This window comes from Pseudophryne corroboree, chromosome 11, assembly GCF_028390025.1.
Source record: "Pseudophryne corroboree isolate aPseCor3 chromosome 11, aPseCor3.hap2, whole genome shotgun sequence".
Lineage (NCBI taxonomy): Eukaryota > Metazoa > Chordata > Amphibia > Anura > Myobatrachidae > Pseudophryne > Pseudophryne corroboree.
This window is the reverse complement of record NC_086454.1, coordinates 268,911,957-268,932,730: the sequence shown is the minus strand read 5'-3', so window position 1 is coordinate 268,932,730 and position 20,774 is coordinate 268,911,957. Positions and strand designations below refer to the sequence as shown.

Sequence of the window (20,774 nt, the reverse complement as noted above, 5' to 3'; positions counted from 1 at the left end):
TTCCCGGGATGAAACACTGCTGACAGTGCTATCACATGATTTTCCGCCCAGCGAAAAGTCCTTGCAGTTTTTGCCATTGCCCTCCTGCTTCTTGTGTCGCCCTGTCTGTTTACGTGGGCGACTGCCGTGATGTTTTTCCCACTGGATCAATACCGGCTGACCTTGAAGCAGAGGTCTTGCTAAGCTTAGAGCATTATAAATTTACCCTTAGCTCCAGTATATTTATGTGGAGAAAAGTCTCCAGACTTGATCACACTCCCTGGAAATTTTTTCCTTGTGTGACTGCTCCCCAGCCTCTCGGGCTGGGCTCCGTGGTCACCAGCATCCAATCCTGAATGCCAAATCTGCGGCCCTCTAGAAGATGAGCACTCTATAACCACCACAGGAGAGACACCCTTGTCCTTGGATATAGGGTTATCCGCTGATGCATCTGAAGATGCGATCCGGACCATTTGTCCAGCAGATCCCACTGAAAAGTTCTTGCGTGAAATCTGCCGAATGGAATTGCTTCGTAGGAAGCCACCATTTTTACCAGGACCCTTGTGCAATGATGCACTGTTTTTAGGAGGTTCCTGACTAGCTCGGATAACTCCCTGGCTTTCTCTTCCGGGAGAAACACCTTTTTCTGGACTGTGTCCAGAATCATCCCTAGGCACAGCAGACGTGTCGTCGGGATCAGCTGCGATTCTGGAATATTTAGAATCCACCCGTGCTGTTGTAGCAATATCCGAGATAGTGCTACTCCGACCTCCAACTGTTCCCTGGACTATGCCCTTATCAGGAGATCGTCCAAGTAAGGGATAATTTAGACGCCTTTTCTTCGAAGAAGAATCATCATTTCGGCCATTACCTTGGTAAAGACCCGGGGTGCAGTGGACAATCCAAACGGCAGCGTCTAAAACTGATAGTGACAGTTCTGCACCACGAACCTGAGGTACCCTTAGTGAGAAGGGCAAATTTGGGACATAGAGGTAAGCATCCCTGATGTCCCCGGACACTATATAGTCCCCTTCTTCCTGGTTCGTTATCACTGCTCTGAGTGACTCCATCTTGATTTGAACCTTTGTAAGTGTTCAAAAATTTTTTTTTTTTTTTTTTTTTTTTTAGAATAAGTCTCACCTAGCCTTCTGGCTTCAGTACCACAATATAGTGTGGAATAATACCCCTTTTCTTGTAGTAGGAGGGGTAATTTAATTATCACCTGCTGGGAATACAGCTTGTGAATTTTTTCCCATACTGCCTCCTTGTCGGAGGGAGACCTTGGTAAAGCAGACTTCAGGAGCCTGCGAAGAGGAAACGTCTCTACATTCCAATCTGTACCCCTGGGATACTACTTGTAGGATCCAGGGGTCCTGTACGGTCTCAGCGCCATGCTGAGAACTTGTCAGAAGCGGTGGAACGCTTCTGTTCCTGGGAATGGGCTGCCTGCTGCAGTCTTCTTCCCTTTCCTCTATCCCTGGGCAGATATGATCTTATAGGGACGAAAGGACTGAGGCTGAAAAGACGGTGTCTTTTTCTGCAGAGATGTGACTTAGGGTAAAAACGGTGGATTTTCCAGCAGTTGCCGTGGCCACCAGGTCCGATGGACCGACCCCAAAAAACTCCTCTTCCTTTATACGGCAATACACCTTTTTGCCGTTTGGAATCTGCATCACCTGACCACTGTCGTGTCCATAACATCTTCTGGCAGATATGGACATCGCATTTACTCTTGATGCCAGAGTGCAAATATCCCTCTGTGCATCTCGCATATATAGAAATGCATCCTTTAAATGCTCTATAGTCAATAAAATACTGCCCCTGTCAAGGGTATCAATATTTTTAGTCAGGGAATCCGACCAAGCCACCCCAGCTCTGCACATCCAGGCTGAGGCGATCGCTGGTCGCAGTATAACACCAGTATGTGTGTATATACTTTTTATGATATTTTCCAGCCTCCTGTCAGCTGGTCCTTGAGGACGGCCCTATCTATAGACGGTACCGCCACTTGTTTTGATAAGCGTGTGAGCGCCTTATCCACCCTAAGGGGTGTTTCCCAACGCGCCCTAACTTCTGGCGGGAAAGGGTATACCGCCCATAATTTTCTATCGGGGGGAACCCACGCATCATCACACACTTTATTTAATTTATCTGATTCAGGAAAAACTACTGTAGTTTTTTCACATCCCACATAATACCCTCTTTTGTGGTACTTGTAGTATCAGAAATATGTAACACCTCCTTCATTGCCTTTAACGTGTGGCCCTAATAAGGAATACGTTTGTTTATTCACCGTCGACACTGGATTCAGTGTCCCTGTCTGTGTCTGTGTCGACCGACTAAAGTAAACGGGCGTTTTAAAACCCCTGACGGTGTTTTTGAGACGTCTGGACCGGTACTAATTTGTTTGTCGGCCGTCTCATGTCGTCAACCGACCTTGCAGCGTGTTGACATTATCACGTAATTCCCTAAATAAGCCATCCATTCCGGTGTCGACTCCCTAGAGAGTGACATCACCATTACAGGCAATTTGCTCCGCCTCACCAACATCGTCCTCATACATGTCGACACACACGTACCGACACACAGCACACACACAGGGAATGCTCTGATAGAGGACAGGACCCACTAGCCCTTTGGAGAGACAGAGGGAGAGTTTGCCAGCACACACCAAAAACGCTATAATTATATAGGGACAACCTTATATAAGTGTTTTCCCTTATAGCATCTTTTTTATATATTTCTAACGCCAAATTAGTGCCCCCCCTCTCTGTTTTAACCCTGTTTCTGTAGTGCAGTGCAGGGGAGAGCCTGGGAGCCTTCCCTCCAGCCTTTCTGTGAGGGAAAATGGCGCTGTGTGCTGAGGAGATAGGCCCCGCCCCTTTTTCGGCGGCCTCGTCTCCCGCTTTTAACGGATTCTGGCAGGGGTTAAATATCTCCATATAGCCTCCGGTGGCTATATGTGAGGTATTTTTAGCCAAAATAGGTTTTCATTTGCCTCCCAGGGCGCCCCCCTCCCAGCGCCCTGCACCCTCAGTGACTGCCGTGTGAAGTGTGCTGAGAGGAAAATGGCGCACAGCTGCAGTGCTGTGCGCTACCTTTAGAAGACTGAGGAGTCTTCTGCCGCCGATTCTGGACCTCTTCTTACTTCAGCATCTGCAAGGGGGCCGGCGGCAAGGCTCCGGTGACCATCCAGGATGTACCTGTGATCGTCCCTCTGGAGCTGATGTCCAGTAGCCAAGAAGCCAATCCATCCTGCACGCAGGTGAGTTCACTTCTTCTCCCCTAAGTCCCTCGTTGCAGTGATCCTGTTGCCAGCAGGACTCACTGTAAAATAAAAAACCTAAGCTAAACTTTTCTAAGCAGCTCTTTTAGGAGAGCCACCTAGATTGCACCCTTCTCGGCCGGGCACAAAAATCTAACTGGCTTGGAGGAGGGTCATAGGGGGAGGAGCCAGTGCACACCACCTGATCCTAAAGCTTTACTTTTTGTGCCCTGTCTCCTGCGGAGCCGCTATTCCCCATGGTCCTTTCAGGAACCCCAGCATCCACTAGGACGATAGAGAAACTTGACTTCAACCTCCTGTAGAGGCTCAAACCAATCTAATTGGGGGAACTGTAACACCACGTTAAGATCCCAGGGTGCCGTAGGCGGCACAAAGGGAGGCTGGATGTGCAGAACCCCTTTCAAGAAAGTCTGAACCTCAGGGAGGGAAGCCAGTTGTTTCTGGAAGAAAATGGATAGGGACGAAATCTGGACCTTTACGGATCCCAACCTCAGGCCCATATCCACACCTGCTTGCAGGAAGAGGAGAAACCATCCTAGTTGAAACTCCACCGTAGGAAACTTCAACACCAAGATACATACATACAAGATACAACACCAAGATACAACACCAAGATACATACAAGATACATACATTTTCCAAATGCGATGGTAATGTTTAGACGTTACTCCTTTCCTAGCCTGTATCAGGATAGGAATAACCTTGTTCGGAATGCCCTTCCGAGCTAATATCTAGCGTTCAACTTCCATGCCGTCAAACGTAGATGCGTAAGTCCTGATAAGCAAACAGCCGCTGTTGCAGTAGGTTCTCCCGAAGAGGAAGAGGCCTCGGATTTTCCAGCAGAAGACCTAGAAGATCTGCATACCAAGCCTTTCTTGGCCAGTCCGGAGCAATGAGGATTGCCTGAACTCTTGTTCTCTTTATGAGTTTTGGAACGCTTGGAATGAGTGGAAGTGGAGGAAACACGTACGATCCATCCGGTTTCGGTACCACGAAAAGGTTTGAATAATAACCCTTGTTTTGCATATGAGGTGGAACTGGAATAATGACCTGTGACTTTTCCAATTTTAGGATTGCTTCCTGTAGGATAGCCCTGTCTCTCAGCAAGGCTGGCAAGCCTGATTTGAAGAATCGGTGAGGCGGGAGTTATTGAAACTCCAGTCTGTACCCCTGGGACACAATATCCTGACTCTGAAACGTCTGAGTCTCGCACCCACCAAACCGTCCTCCAGGCTGTACATGCCACCGTCATGCTGAGGATTTTGAGGAACCAGAAGCAGGTTTTGGATTTTGCACGACCCCCTCTAAAGAAGGTGGTAGGAGGCTTGGACTTTTTTGCCCTAGGAATCCGAAAGGACTGCGACGCAGCTGAAGAAAAAGGTTTCTGCGTAGACGGCATAGCAGAGGGAAGGAAAGGTGACTTACCCGCGGTTGCCCCGGAAATCCATGCACCCAATGCTTCCCCAAATAGATCCTGACCAGTGTAAGGTAGGCTCTCCACACTTCTCCTGGATTCCGCTTCTGCAGACCATTGGCGTAGCCAGAGTTCCCTGCGAGTTTGAAACAGACATGGAAAATATCTTTGCAGTCAGCGTACCCAGGTCCTTCATGGATTCCACCATGAACCCCGCAGAATCCTGTATGTTACGTAAAAACAATTCAATGTCACTTCTATCCATCGTATCCAAATCCTCTAGTAATGTGCCTGACCACTTTACTATGGCTTTAGAAATCCATGCACAGGCAATAGTTAGCCTTAACGCCACTCCTGAAGCAGTGTAAATGGATTTGAGCGTAGTGTCAATCTTACGATCAGCCGGTTCTTTTAACGCGGTAGATCCCGGGACAGGTAAAACCACTTTTTGTGACAGTCTGGAAACAGACGCGTCAACAATGGGTATGTTTTCCCATTTCTTTCCTATCCTCCTCATGGAAGGGAAAAGCAACCAGAACCCGTTTTGGGATCTGGAATTTTTTCTCTGGGTTTTCCCAGGGTTTTTCAAATATAGCGTTTAATTCTTTAGACGCAGGGAAAGTTAGCGAGGCTTTCTTATTGTCAGTGAAGTAAGCCTCCTCAACCTGCTCAGGTGGCGTGTCAGTAATGTTTAACACATCTCTAATGGCCTCAATCATGAGCTGCACCCCCTTTGCAAGGGATGCCGCCCCCGTCAGCACATCCCCATCACCGTCTGCAGTATCAGAACCGGTATCCGTGTCATCTTGCATAATTTGGGCAAGAGCACGTTTCTGTGGGAACATGCTAGGGTATTTTGCAGGAATAGAAACAGAACCTGACCAAACTGCCATAGACTTCTTTAACACCTGAGTTTCAGTCTCAGTATTTGCTACCCTAGTAGAAATCTGAGAGATCATCCCTTTAATAGAGGTTAACCACCCAGGCTTAATAACAGGGATCTGCTACAAGGCATTACATGTCCCTAGACATGGCCATGCAATATAACAAACACGCCCACACACACAGGGAAATGTCAGACACAGTTTCCCCCCAAGTATGCCACAGAGAGACACAGAGATTGGAGCCAACCCACACACAGCGCTTTTTGAGGTAGAAATAAGACAACTACCAGCGCTATCTGTGTACCTTAATAGACTACACAGACTTTACACAGCCCCCCTCCCCCCCCTTCTACAACTCCCTGGTACCGCACAGGAAAGCTGGAGTTGCTTGGAGGGACAGCTCTCCCTGTTTTATACTGGCCTGAGGTTAGTGCTGGCAGCGTTACCGAGGTCCCTGACAGACTTGTAGACCAGTGTAGGGTATCGGCGCTGGCTCAGGGCACCCCTCACAGCGCTGCACTATGTTCCGCTGAGCGTCTGGAGCGCAGTTAATACTGCGCTCCCACCCTGTTGCCATCATCTTCACACCGGCTCCCCGCTTGTCAGGGGGGCCGGTGACTCACTCGCCACCAGAATCTTTTGGCTCTGTAAGGGGGTAGCGGCATGCTGTGGGAGTGAGCAGTCGCCTGGGGCGGCTAGCGATCAACACCCTCAGGAGCTAATGTCCTGTCAGCGGAGATAGTGGCTCAGACCCCTCAGGGAGGACACTACTCCCGCCCTTAGTCCCTCGAAGCAGGGAGGCTGTTAGTTTAGGCACAGCCTCCCTGTGCCTAAACTAACTCTTAGAAAATAATAAAACTAAAGAAGCTCTAGGAGCTCCCCTAGCTGTGACCGGTTCCTCCAGGCACATTTTCTAAACTGAGTCTGGTAGGAGGGGCATAGAGGGAGGAGCCAGCCAACACTCTCAAACTCTTAAAGTGCCAGTGGCTTCTAGTGGACCCGTCTATGCCCCATGGTACTAATATGGACCCAAATTATGTTTTAACGGTGTATATGGGTCAATATAGTATTAATGTGACAGATTTAAATGATCATTATATTTGTTCAGACCGTGAATTCTGTTATAGGGATACTCTTTTTCCTCTTGATACTTGCAAATTCTTTTCCTGGGTGCACCTCCCTGATACAATTTTTATATTTGATATTACTATTGTTGTATGATATAATATTGGGGAAGGATGAGATATTGATTACTACTGTCTTATTCATTTTCTGCCATCTCTGTCTACCCTAACTGCCCATCACTGCTTCACCCCCAACATGACCTGGTGACTACACATGATTATACAGCAATTCTATTACACTATACAGATACAAGACACCACACCCCCAACATGACCTGACCACTGGACATGATCATAATACATCTATTACACTATACAGATACAGGACACTACACCCTGACATGACCTGACCACTGGACATGATCATAATACATCTATTACACTATACAGATACAGGACACTACACCCTGACATGACCTGACCACTGGACATGATCATAATACATCTATTACACTATACAGATACAGGACACTACACCCTGACATGACCTGACCACTGGACATGATCATAATACATCTATTACACTATACAGATACAGGACACTACACCCTGACATGACCTGACCACTGGACATGATCATAATACATCTATTACACTATACAGATACAGGACACTACACCCTGACATGACCTGACCACTGGACATGATCATAATACATCTATTACACTATACAGTTATACAGGACACTACACCCTGACATGACCTGACCACTAGACATGATTATAATGCAATTCTATTACACTATACAGATACAGGACACTACACCCCAACATGACCTGACCACTGGACATGATCATAATACATCTACTACACTATACACATACAGGACACTACACCCTGACATGGCCTGGCCACTAGACATGATCATAATACATCTATTACACTATACAGATACAGGACACTACACCCTGACATGGCCTGGCCACTAGACATGATCATAATACATCTATTACACTATACAGATACAGGACACTACACCCTGACATGGCCTGGCCACTAGACATGATCATAATACATCTATTACACTATACAGATACAGGACACTACACCCTGACATGACCTGGCCACTAGACATGATCACAATACAATTCTATTACACCCCATCAGGGCCGGTTCTAGACCTTGTGGTGCCCAGGGCAAAAGTTTCCTTTGCCCCCCGCCCCCGACAGGTAAAACAGAGTTGGGGCATGGCCACAGTAATGGCCCCAGTAGTTGTGCCCCATTAGTTGTGCCCCCAGTAGTTGTGCCCCTGTAGCTGTGCCCCCAGTAGATGTGTCCCCAGTAGATTTGCGCCCCAGTAGTTGTGCCCCTTGTAACTGTGCCCACTGTAGCTGTGCCACCAGTATTTGTGCCCCCTGTAGCTTTGCCCCCAGTAGATTTGCCCCAGTAGCTGTGCTCCCATTAGTTGTGCCCCCTGTAGCTTTGCCAACCTGTAGATGTGCCCCCTGTAGCTGTGCTCCCTGTAGCTGTGCCCTCTGTAGCTATGCCCCCTGTAGTTGTGCCCCCTGTAGCTGTGCCCCCAGTAGATTTGCCCCCAGTAGCTGTGCCCCTAGTAGTTGAGCCCCCTGTAGATGTGCCCCCAGTAGATTTGCCCCCAGTAGTTGTGCCTCCTGTAGCTGTGCCCCCTGTAGTTGTGCCCCCTGTAGCTGTGCCCCCTGTAGTTGTGCCCCCAGTAGTGCCGCTTACAAACGCACAATACTTACCAGCCCTGCTCCTGCTTCCCGACCGCTGCTGCGCTGCCCTCCATCTCTGGCTACCCACTCCTCTCTATGGGAGAGACGTCATGATGTCTCTCCCATAGCAGCGCTGCACAGACACTAGAGGTCAATTATGACCTCTAGCGGCTGACAGTGGCGCCGGCTGCAGCAGACACCCACACAGCCCACGGCACCTGCTGGAGCCGGGAGCGGGATGCGGGGTGATGGTGGGCGTCTGACTGCAGCCGTGCCTGCAGACCGCAGCACCCCAGGCGCCGCCCTGCTTGCCTAGTGTTCACGCAAGGCTGTTTTAGCAGGGCGCCGCGCCCTGCCCAATTTTTTAAGGATAAACTCTGCCCTGCCCTTTCTGCGGCTCCCTGCTAAAACAGCCGCCCGCTTAATGCCCTCCCAGCGTGTAAAGATGCCATGCGCATGCGCACGGCATCCATTCACGCTGTGGGAGAGAGCTTGGGGGAAGCCCAGCACCACCGTAGGTGCTGGCATGCCCCCAACAGTGACGCTGCTGGCCGCCCACGCCCCCTGTAATAACATCTGCGGGCCGCAACGCCCACTTAAATGATGTTTTGTGGCCACGCCCCCTTTTCGGGCGCGCGTGTGCCCCCGCTGTCCGGCCCACTGCCCTCTACATTTTCTAGAGAGAACACTATTACCCGTGCCTAGATCCGCTCCTGCACCCTATACAGACATAGGACACTATACCCCCAACATGACCTGGCCACTAGACACGATCATAGTACAATTTTATTACACTATACAGATACAGGACACTACACCCCAACATGACCTGACCACTGGACATGATCATAATACAATTCTTTTACAGTCTATATTACACTGTATCTACATAACATAACATGACCACCTATGAGGGTGTCACATATACCCATTGTGATTAGGTCACACCACCCAAGTTATTGAAGTATGAGAAGAATATCACACCATGACAGAATCACATTGGTGGTCATTCCGAGTTGATCGCTCGCTAGCTGTTTTTAGCAGCCGTGCAAATGCTAAGCCGCCGCCCTCTGGGTGTGTATCCTAGCTTAGCAGAAGTGCGAACGAAAGGATCGCAGAGCGACTACAAAAAAAAATTGTGCAGTTTCAGAGTAGCTCTAGACCTACTCCTAGCTTGCGATCACTTCAGACTGTTTAGTTCCGGATTTGACGTCACAAACACGCCCTGCGTTCGCCCAGCCACGCCTGCGTTATTCCAGACACGCCTGTGTTTTTTCGATCACTCCCTGAAAACGGTCAGTTGACACCCAAAAACACCCACTTCATGTCAATCACTCTGCGGCCAGCACTGCGACTGAAAAGCTTTGCTAGACCTTGTGTGAAACTACATCGGCCGCTGTGAAAGTACGTCGCGCGTGCGCATTGCGCCGCATACGCATGCGCAGAAGTGCCTTTTTTTGCATCATCGCTGCGCAGCGAACATTTTCAGCTAGCGATCAACTCGGAATGACCACCATAGACAGGAGGGATTTGGTGGAGGTGAAGGACCTCGATGTACACTAGCACGTCTCACATACACATCATTACACACATGCACACTATTATGTAAGTAGAGACTTACCACTCCTCCACCCGCAGAGTGAACAAGAACTGACATCCCTTCTCTCAGATTGGCCACTTCAAAAAGCATCATATAGGCTGTAACAAAGTTCATTGGAAAAGCAGCTGCTTCTGAGAAACTCATATCATCTGGGATCTTATAGACAAATTCTGCAGGAGTGCAGGCAACCTCCGCCCATGCATTGTAGTTGACAAAGGCCATAACTCTGTCTCCTATCTGGAAAAGAAGTGTGAGAATGAAGCATCACATCATTAATGACTCATTTAAAAGACATGACAAGTCTATTACCGCACCTGATTAACAAAACTGTCTTTCCTTCAGCTACTGTACCTAGAGGTCAAATTGCATCAACTCTATAGTACCCCTTGCAGACCAAATTCCCGGGTCCAACCCGGGTCACTGAATATGGGCTCAAGCCACGTCACAGCGGATTGAAACCCGTTGACACCACAGGCTGGACCCAGTGGTAGAGTAAGTGGTAGAGTAAGATTAGCAGGATAGTATGCACAACACACTGCTCGATCTGGCTATAGATATATCTGCAGATCTATTGATTTGCAGATATATCTACAAGTGTGTACCCATTTTAAGATCAGCTGAACAGTGGGAGGCAGTGGTAGCATAAGATTAGCAGGACAGCAGGAGGGAGTGGTAGAGTAAGATTAGCAGGACAGCAGGAGGGAGTGGTAGAGTAAGATTAGCAGGACAGCAGGAAGCAGTGGTAGAGTAAGATTAGCAGGACAGCAGGAAGCAGTGGTAGAGTAAGATTAGCAGGACAGCAGGAAGCAGTGGTAGCATAAGATTAGCAGGACAGCAGGAAGCAGTGGTAGAGTAAGATTAGCAGGACAGCAGGAGGGAGTGGTAGAGTAAGATTAGCAGGACAGCAGGAGGGAGTGGTAGAGTAAGATCAGCAGGACAGCAGGAGGCAGTGGTAGAGTAAGATTAGCAGGACAGCAGGAGGGAGTGGTAACATAAGATTAGCAGGACAGCAGGAAGCAGTGGTAGCATAAGATTAGCAGGACAGCAGGAAGCAGTGGTAGAGTAAGATTAGCAGGACAGCAGGAGTGAGTGGTAGAGTAAGATTAGCAGGACAGCAGGAGGGAGTGGTAGAGTAAGATCAGCAGGACAGCAGGAGGCAGTGGTAGAGTAAGATTAGCAGGACAGCAGGAGGGAGTGGTAACATAAGATTAGCAGGACAGCAGGAAGCAGTGGTAGAGTAAGATTAGCAGGACAGCAGGAGGGAGTGGTAGAGTAAGATCAGCAGGACAGCAGGAGGCAGTGGTAGAGTAAGATTAGCAGGACAGCAGGAAGTAGTGGTAGAGTAAGATTAGGTCGCATGCAACATCTTCTAGTCGGCCATGCTGCAATCGGATGATACTGCATGTGGGGCTGTGCATATTAATGTAGGACGGAACGACACATTGTTCCTTTGTTCATTAAATCTTGTAATGTATACAGCCAATCGGGGGTGGTCCGGGAAAGGTAATCATCCTGACCATCTGCCCGACTGACTGTCATTCTGATAACTACCTAGCCTAAAAAGAGTAGAGTGGAAGCCAGTATTAATGTAAGATCAGCAGGAGTACCTGTTCTAGAATGACGTTATGAAGCTGTCTACATCTGTTAAGACCAGATGTTTATCATCAATGCCAAATGTCCAATTGTGTATATACATGTTGGCCACAGAAATAGTCATCAGAATTAACATGTGTGCAGCCAAATTAAGTCTAAAAGAAGCCAGTGTTAGACTAAGCTCAGCAAGACAATGCAAGCCAGGGACAGAGCAAGAGCAGAATAAGACAAGCAGTCATTGCTGCCTTTGGGGTCAATTCAGTTACATGCAAGCCGGCAGCAATTAAATCCGCATTGCATGCAAGGAAATGTGGATATTCAACAGTATGCAGAGTTGAATGTACATGAGATTTCATTGTCCACGCATGCTTGTGCATATAGCCATCACTTTTAACAGTGCACACCTGCCCTATACCTCTCAACTCCGCTTAGCCTGCAGACGTGTCTACACCCCATCAGCACGCCCTCAGAACACCCTGTAGCCACCCAGTTATGCCCACTCACCCGCTGGTGGAGATATGACGGGATGCACATGTCTCTGAGTTGCCCCTAGTTGCATACGCCCACCAATGAAGCATGGGCCTGATTGATGTTTGTAAGTAAAGCAAAGAAAGCAAGTAACTTTGTGTCTGGATGAAACCATGTTGCCATGCAAAAGCAGCCACTACATTTATATTTTTTCTGTCTAGGGTAAATACCGGCTGCTTTTGCATGTAGCCCACAAATGATAGACAGTTTTATTTTTAGACAGAAATTTAGATTTAAATTTGAACACACCCCACCCAAATCTAACTCTCTCTACATGTTAGATCTGCCCCACCTACCGTGCAACATGGTTTTGCCCATTTGCTTGCTTTTTTTGCTTTGCTTACAAACATGAATGAGGCCCCATGCTCAATGCTAGGAATCGCAAGATTGAACCGCATAATGGACTGCGTGCAAATCAGCCTTTTGGTGTAACTTTCTGTATCAGTTTATACTATCTAGTAGGGAGTCCAATCCCGAGATCGGGATCGGCGGGATCCCGGGATTTAGGGACAAATACGGCCGGGATTCAATCCCGGGATTGGAAGGTCCAATCCCGGTGATTGAGGGACCAGCGTTGAGCGTCCACAGGACGTTCAGACGCTGCCCACAGGACGCTCAGATGTTGCTCGGCTTCCTCCTTCCGACTCCCCCGGCCGCTGTCAGCCGCTGCTGGGAGAATGTGGAGTTTCCCACCTGCCCGGGGTATACGGTTAGTTATGTGTGCCAGGCGGGGCGGGGGGAAGGAGGGTGGCCACACAGTTAAAAGTATCCCGGGAATTCCAGGATTGGCCATTTTGCAATCCCAATACCGGGACTGAAAAATTGGCCTGGGATTGGCTTCCCTACTATCTAGTGTCCCTTTTGCCCATTTAAATGTGAGTCCACAAAAAGTGACCCAATAATATTGTAAAGACATTTTGCTTAAATAAAGTATTTACAAGTGTGATATCTTTACTTGCCTGCATGCTAGAGGAATACACATGCCTACTGTACAATCAAACCAGTTAACAGAAGTCTGTGGAGTCAGCACTGCTAAGCTCCCAAGAGAGACAATAAATGGATGGGAAAAGGGAACTGTATTCATTCTGCCTCTCTCTAGAGATGTTACAAATACACTTTGCAATCACTAAAGCATTACCAGATCTTTACAGTTTTCCTGCAGGGAAGGATATAAATACACCGAGGGCTTAGTCACGTTAGTGCTTTGATATAGCATTGCAGTTTAGTAAATCTAGTTTACGGCAGACTTGCTGCAAACCGAAAATTCCACTTAAAGGAGAAATGTTATTTAAAAAGACAAAAACATGAATGGGGATTTTATAATTTGTTTTTAAATATTTTGTTTTATAAATATACATATTACTAGCAAAATGATCTCCATAATTCTCTGAGGGGCATCTAAGGTTAGATCACCTTTCTGCTAACAATCTCCATCTCCAGCTCACCTGTGTGTCACAGTTTTTAAGAGAACACTCTGTAGCCAATTAGACCCTCCAATTGCTCACAGCAGCACATAACATTTCATAGTTGGAGTGATGTTGAAGCGAGGAAGTGACCTGTCCGTGTGTGTAATCACAGTTGAGAGAGGCAGTGATCACCGGCATCTATCAGCACAAAATGCCGAAAACAGGGGTCGCGGCACTAGGCCCCGCCCCTTGCCTTGAAATCCCGACCCTCTGAAGGCCCACCCCCTTTTCAGCCACAGTCGCGCTCCAGCGCGGCGTGTCCCTATTCAGAAGGGACAGAAGTTGGGAGGTATGCTATATGTAAGATTACACATGACTCAGAATTAAGACTGGGTACTTCCGAGTAGTTCTATTTATGGGGACGTGGCTATATATAAGATTACACATGACTCAGAATTAAGACTGGGTACTTCCGAGTAGTTCTATTTATGGGGACGTGGCTATATATAAGATTACACATGACTCAGAATTAAGACTGGGTACTTCCGAGTAGTTCTATTTATGGGGACGTGGCTATATATAAGATTACACATGACTCAGAATTAAGACTGGATACTTCCGAGTAGTTCTATTTATGGGGACGAGGCTATAAATAAGATTACACATGACTCAGAATTAAGACTGGGTACTTCCGAGTAGTTCTATTTATGGGGACGTGGCTATATATAAGATTACACATGACTCAGAATTAAGACTGGGTACTTCCGAGTAGTTCTATTTATGGGGACGTGGCTATATATAAGATTACACATGACTCAGAATTAAGACTGGGTACTTCCGAGTAGTTCTATTTATGGGGACGTGGCTATATATAAGATTACACATGACTCAGAATTAAGACTGGGTACTTCCGAGTAGTTCTATTTATGGGGACGTGGCTATATATAAGATTACACATGACTCAGAATTAAGACTGGATACTTCCGAGTAGTTCTATTTATGGGGACGTGGCTATATATAAGATTACACATGACTCAGAATTAAGACTGGGTACTTCCGAGTAGTTCTATTTATGGGGACGTGGCTATATATAAGATTACACATGACTCAGAATTAAGACTGGATACTTCCGAGTAGTTCTATTTATGGGGACGTGGCTATATATTAGATTACACATGACTCAGAATTACACAGAGCTTTAGATACACTCCCATGATGCTCCTACAAATCAGGGCAGTTATATGTGATCACATTGTTGCTGCTCAGTTGTTGACCTAAAACACACAAGCTCACAGAGAGCCAGATCCGGGCAAGTTCCATTCAAACAAGATGGACATACGCAAAAATGCCTATATTCACATCTGTATATGTGCTGCATGAAACAACTTATTCTTTGTGTCCGTGTGTCCTCACTTATCCAAAAACAATAACACCAGGCCCCACTTTGTATCACTTTCCCAACAATAACTCTCTGTCTCAATTTCACACTTCCCCACCCTAATCCCAGAACATAATATGATATCAACACTTTACCCACTATGTAACTCCCACACTATAAATAGAGACAAATTAACTACACAATGTCGCTCATTAATAGCCTAATAGCCATTTATACTGTGTTGGTGCACATTTTCAAGATTATTGGACCTGGGTGTTACAGTAAGGAATAACAAACACAGAAACTTTCTCAAAATGACACTTTGGTTTAAACAGATAATAAATACTCTTGAGTTAATGTCCTTGAATATGTAAGGATAATATTGTGGGGTTGATGTAACAAGCAGTGAAATGAGTAGAGAAGTGCACCAGTGGAGAAGTTGCCCATAGCAACCAAGCAGTTGCAACCTATCATTTTATAGAATGCACTAGATGAATATATTGTTTTCATTTATTACTAAGATTAAACATAGTAATCTTAGTAATAAATGAAAACAAACACTGGAGGGACATACAGGTGGCCCCTGATGTGTTTTAGGATTTTAATACCTACCAGTAAATCCTTTTCTCTTAGTCCGTAGAGGATGCTGGGGATTCCATAAGGACCATGAGGTATAGACGGGATCCGCAGGAGACATGGGCACTTTAATACTTTCAAAGGGTGTGACCTGGCTCCTCCCTCTATGCCCCTCCCCTAGACTCCAGTTTAAGGAACTATGCCCAGGGAGACGGACATTTTGAGGAAAGAATTTATTGTTAAACCTCGGTGAGCAGCTTACCAGCTCACACCTCAAATATGCCGCAGAACGTGGCATTCAATAGAACCTAAGCCAACGGCATGAAGAATTTTCAGCAATATGCTGATAAAACACCGTAACACAACCTGTGTGTAACCCTAATCCATAACTGCAGATACAGTGCGCACTGGGACGGGCGCCCAGCATCCTCTACGGACTAAGAGAAAAGGATTTACCGGTAGGTATTAAAATCCTATTTTCTCTTACGTCCTAGAGGATGCTGGGGATTCCATAAGGACCATGGGGTTTATACCAAAGCTCCAAAAGGGGCGGGAGAGTGCAGATGACTCTGCAGCACCGATTGACCAAACATGAGGTCCTCATCAGCCAGGGTAACAAACTTGTAAAATTTCGCAAAAGCGTTTGAACCTGACCAAGTATCTGCTCGGCAGAGTTGTAATGCCGAGACCCCCCGGGCAGCCGCCCAGAATGAGCCCACCTGTCTGGTAGAGTGGGCCTTCACTGATTTCGGTAACGGCAATCCAGCCGTAGAAAAAGCATGCTGAACCGTAGTACAGATCCAGCGTGCAATATTCTGCTTGGAAGCACGAGTCCCAATCTTGTTAGGAGCATCCAGAACAAACAGAGCGTCTGTTTTCCTCAGACGAGCCGTCCTGGCAACACAGATTTTCAAGATCCTAACTTCATCGAGAGATTTTTACTCAGCGAAGGTGTCAGTAACCACTGGCACCCCAATAGGTTGGTTCATGTGAAAAAATGAAACCACCTTTGACAGAAATTGTTGACGAGTCCTCAACATTGCTCTATCATCATGGAAGATTAAATACGGCTCTTGTGAGACCAGGACGCCAACTCAGACACCCGCCTTGCAGCTGCTAAGGCCAATAGTATGACCACTTTCCTTCTGCAAAGGTCCAACTCAATGTGATTGAAGGGACTGCCACACCACATTAAGATCCCATGGTGCCACTGGGGGCACAAATGGAAGTTGGATGTGCAGCACGCCTTTCACAAAAGTCTGAACTTCTGAAAGGGAGGCCATTCCTTTTGAAAGAAAATTGATAAAGCCGAAATTTGTACTTTAATCGAGCCTAACGTTCGGCCCGCATCTACACCTGCTTGCCGAAAATGGAGAAACCGTCCTAGTTGAAATTCTTCCGTAGAAGCTTTCTTGGATTCACACCAAGACACATATTTTCTCCAATTACGGTGGCAATGTTTCGCCGTTACTCCTTTCCTAGCCTGAAGAAGTGTGGGAATGACTTCACTGGGAATATCCTTTCGGGTTAGTATCCGGCGTCCAACCGCCAAGCCGTCAACCGTAGCCGCGGTAAGACTTGATACACGCACGGCCCCTGCTGTAACAGAGCCTCTCGTAGAGGAAGGGGCCAGGGATCTCCTATGAGTGATTCCTGAAAATCTGGATACCAAGCCCTTCTTGGCCAGACCAGAACAATGAGGAACGCCTGAACCTCCGTTCTTCTTATGATCTTTAGCATTTTCGGAAATAGTATAAGCGGAGGGAATACATACACCGACTGAAACACCCACGGTGTCACTAGTGCGTCCACTGCTATTGCTTGATGGTCCCTCGACTAAGAATAAGATCACTCAATGGGAGTTTTCCCGTTGAGACGAGACGCCATCATGTCTATTTGAGGAATTCCCCAAAGACTTGTCACTTCCTTGAAGACCTCTTGACGAAGACTCCTCTCTCCTAGATGGAGAACATGTCTGCTGAGGAAGTCAGCTTCCCATTTGTCCACTCTTGGAACGAAGCTCGCTGACAGAGCGCTTGTATGTTTTTTCGCCCAGCGGAAAATCCTTTTGGCTTCTGCCATTGCTGCACCGTGTTTTGTTTGTAGAAAAGCCATTGTAAACGGCCCTTAACTCTAAACCGTTTATGTGGTGACCCTCTTTCTTGGAAGTTTTCCCCCTGTGTGACTGCTCCCCAGCCCCGGAGTCATGCATCCGTGGTCACCAGGATCCAGTTCTGGATCCCGAACCTGCGCCCTTTTATGCAAAGAGAAAGGCGCAGCCCCCAAAGGAGAGAGATTCTGGTCTTGGAAAACAGGATTACCCTCCGGGGTATTTGTAGATGGAAACCGGACCACCTGTCCAAAGGGCCCCTCAAAACACCCTGGCCTAAAACCTGCCAAATGAATGGCCTCTTAGGCCGCAACCATCTTCACCAGTAACTGAATGCCTCGAAGGATTGACCCACTTGCTGTTCTGACCAGACTCTGGATCATCAGGACCTTTTTCACTGGAAGACAACAAAACTCTCCGCCATTCTGTATCCAGTATTATTCCCAAAAACCCCGACAACCGCGTCGTTGGGATTTAACAGTGATTCTGGCAAATTCAGGAGCCAACCACGTTGTCGAAGAACTGTCAGGAAGAGTGCAACGTCTTGCACCAACTGGTTTCTTAATCTCAGGAGACCTTATCAGGAGACCGTCACAGTACGGGAAAAGTGTGACTCCTTACAAGTGAAGGAAAACCCTCATTACCGCCGCCACCACCTTGGTGAAAATGGTAATGACAATCCTGAATTGCACCCTCAGATAAGCTAATGCGGAGGAAAACCTCATTAGACCACCTTTATCCTTCAACCAAATTGGAGATCACTGCCCTGAGAGACTCCATCTTGAATTTGGACTTCTTTAAAAAGAAATTGAGGGATTTCAGATTTAGGATTGGCCTGAATAGTAGCCTGTTCCCAATTTTGACAGGGATACCAGGACAATGACCTGATATTGACAACCCCTGTTGCATCGCCTACCACCTCCCCTTCCGGAGACGAAGTGGTAAGGTCGATTTGAAAAATCAGTGAGAGCAAACTTCTGGAAACTCCAGTATGCCCCCTTGGGATACTATTCTTAAAACCCATGGGTCCAGGTTCGATCCAGGACTGACTGAAGAGTTTTAGACGTGTTCCCACCAGTGTGGGCTCCCGCAGGAGAAACTCGGCATTATGGTGTGTATGTGACAGAGACAGATGATGATTTTTCCCGTAATCTTGAAGAGTCAGCTGACCTCTTCCTATTTCTCCTTCCTGTACCTGCAAAGAAAGGGGAATCTATTCGGCTGAAATGACCGCAATCTACAATGGTGCGTCATCATCCGTTGTGAGGGAACATAGGACCAGAAGGTAGACTTACCAGCGGCATCTGCCGAAATCAAAGTAACTAGGCCGTCACCAAACCAGGCATTACCTGCATAGAGAAAAGATCCTATTTCCTTTCGGAATCAGCATCAGCCTTCCATTGGTGAATCCACAACGCCCTCCTAGCCGAGACCGCCATGGCATTGGCCCTCAAACCCAAGAGTCCTATATCTTGCAGTCACACGAAAGTATGCTGCAGTGTCCTTGATATGGCCCAACGTAAGGAGTATCCCATCTATCCCCAGGGTATATATATATCGGATGACCAAGTAACCGACCTTTTTTTTTTTTTTATATATATACTACAACTCCCCCATGCGCATGCAATGACGGGTCTAACTCACATACGCGTGGACACATAATTAGAATATCACATAGCTTCCTGCATGCGATCCTTTGTGACAGGACCCCGTGCAGAACAGGGGTTCCCACTTCATTCTATCCTTGGCGGGAAAAGAATAACAATCACAATTCCCTTGAGGATTTGAAACCATCCTGTCAGGACTGACCTAGACTTTTTGAAACAGAGAGCTCAGCACATGAGAAGAAGGAACGTTACATCAGTATTTATTATAAAGATTTTTCTACATATATATATATATTTATATATTTTTTATATATATATATATATATATATATATATATATATATATATTGTGACAAGAACACTGGGATAGTGTTTGAGGGCAGGTATGTTTGTCCCAGGTTCTTGTCTTACATGTTTTAGAAAATGAAAACTTCTAGGAAAATGCTTTTGTTTTGTTAGAACCTTTTCAGTTTGCTGGAAAAGCTGGATAAGGGCCCTGAGAGAGAGATAGGGCGAGTTCCAGACATTGGGCCCAGTTCGGATCTTTGGCCTCACAGAGGCCTAATCAGGGCTTTCAGCTGTGCAAGAGTTTTATAGGGCTTCTAGCCTGATTAATGTGTGCAGACTGCCTGGGAAGACTGCAGGATCTCTGTGAGAGAAACACGCTTCCTGATACAAGTGAGCTATACAGTGTTTACTGGAGAACTCTGTGTTTTTTGTTTAGTGATAGTTAGGAACATCTTGTGTTTAGTTAGTGCCGGACAGGCAAGGTATTTTTCTTTTGGTGTTTGTTTTATTTTCTGTATAATAAAACTGGCTGGGGCCAGTTGTACCAGAAACTGGACTTGTGTGGTTCCTCAGCTGCTACGTGCTGCCATGTACCCCAGGAAATGGCACCTTGTACCCTTACAGTGTTGCAACTTGGTTGAGAATGCGAGTACTCCGTTCTGCGCATAAGTGAAAGCAGCAGCTTTGTGAGGCCTGCAGAAAACGGTGGTTTATGCAGATACAGCCCAGTGTGAAGTTACTGGGACTCGCCCTGAGGATTTGATATATGTCCTGGGTGAAAGCAGCTACAAAGCCGCCTGAAAAGTCTGTCGACATGGAGGAACTGCTCAAAGCCTTGCTGCAAGCTACAGCGGCTCAGCAGGAGGCCAACAGACAGCAGCAGGTGGCAATGGAGCAAAATTGGAGACTACAGCAGGAGGCCAACAGACAACAGCGTCAGGATAGAGAGGCCTTAACAGAAGTGGTGCAGAGCCTTGCAGCCCGGATTGGAGATATGGCCGTCAGTGCTCCGACCAGCTCTAGTTCTATTCGGGCCAGTCACTTCCTGCAGAAAATGACAGAGGCTGATGATGTGGAGGCCTACCTGACCACGTTTGAAAGGACTGCCGAGCGTGAGAACTGGCCGAAAGCACAGTGGGCCAGTCTGCTGGCACCTTTTCTGTCAGGTGAGCCCCAAAAAGCGTACTTTGATTTAAGCCCTGCTGAGGCTCGGGACTATGATAAACTAAAGACTGAGATCCTGACCCGCCTGGGAGTCACGCTGTCAGTACGAGCACAACGGGTGCACCGTTGGGTGTACGCCATGGAGAAGCCTCCTCGCTCCCAGA

The 20,774-nt window shown here is 47.1% G+C and overlaps 1 protein-coding gene and 1 long non-coding RNA gene across 4 annotated transcripts in view; one reads left to right on the top strand and one right to left on the bottom strand.

The window, feature by feature from the left end:
- VAT1L (vesicle amine transport 1 like) overlaps positions 1–20,774 on the bottom strand; it is a 213,214-nt gene that overhangs the window by 65,067 nt on the left and 127,373 nt on the right. For all 3 annotated transcript variants that reach the window (XM_063945386.1, XM_063945385.1, XM_063945387.1), the window contains exon 3: positions 9,982–10,197. In XM_063945386.1, coding sequence (XP_063801456.1) covers positions 9,982–10,197 — 216 coding nt within the window. The remainder of the gene's footprint in view (positions 1–9,981; positions 10,198–20,774) is intronic.
- The window catches only part of LOC134969436 (uncharacterized), a 102,787-nt gene that overhangs the window by 51,569 nt on the left and 30,444 nt on the right, over positions 1–20,774 (top strand). The gene's annotated exons all lie outside the window — the stretch shown is intronic.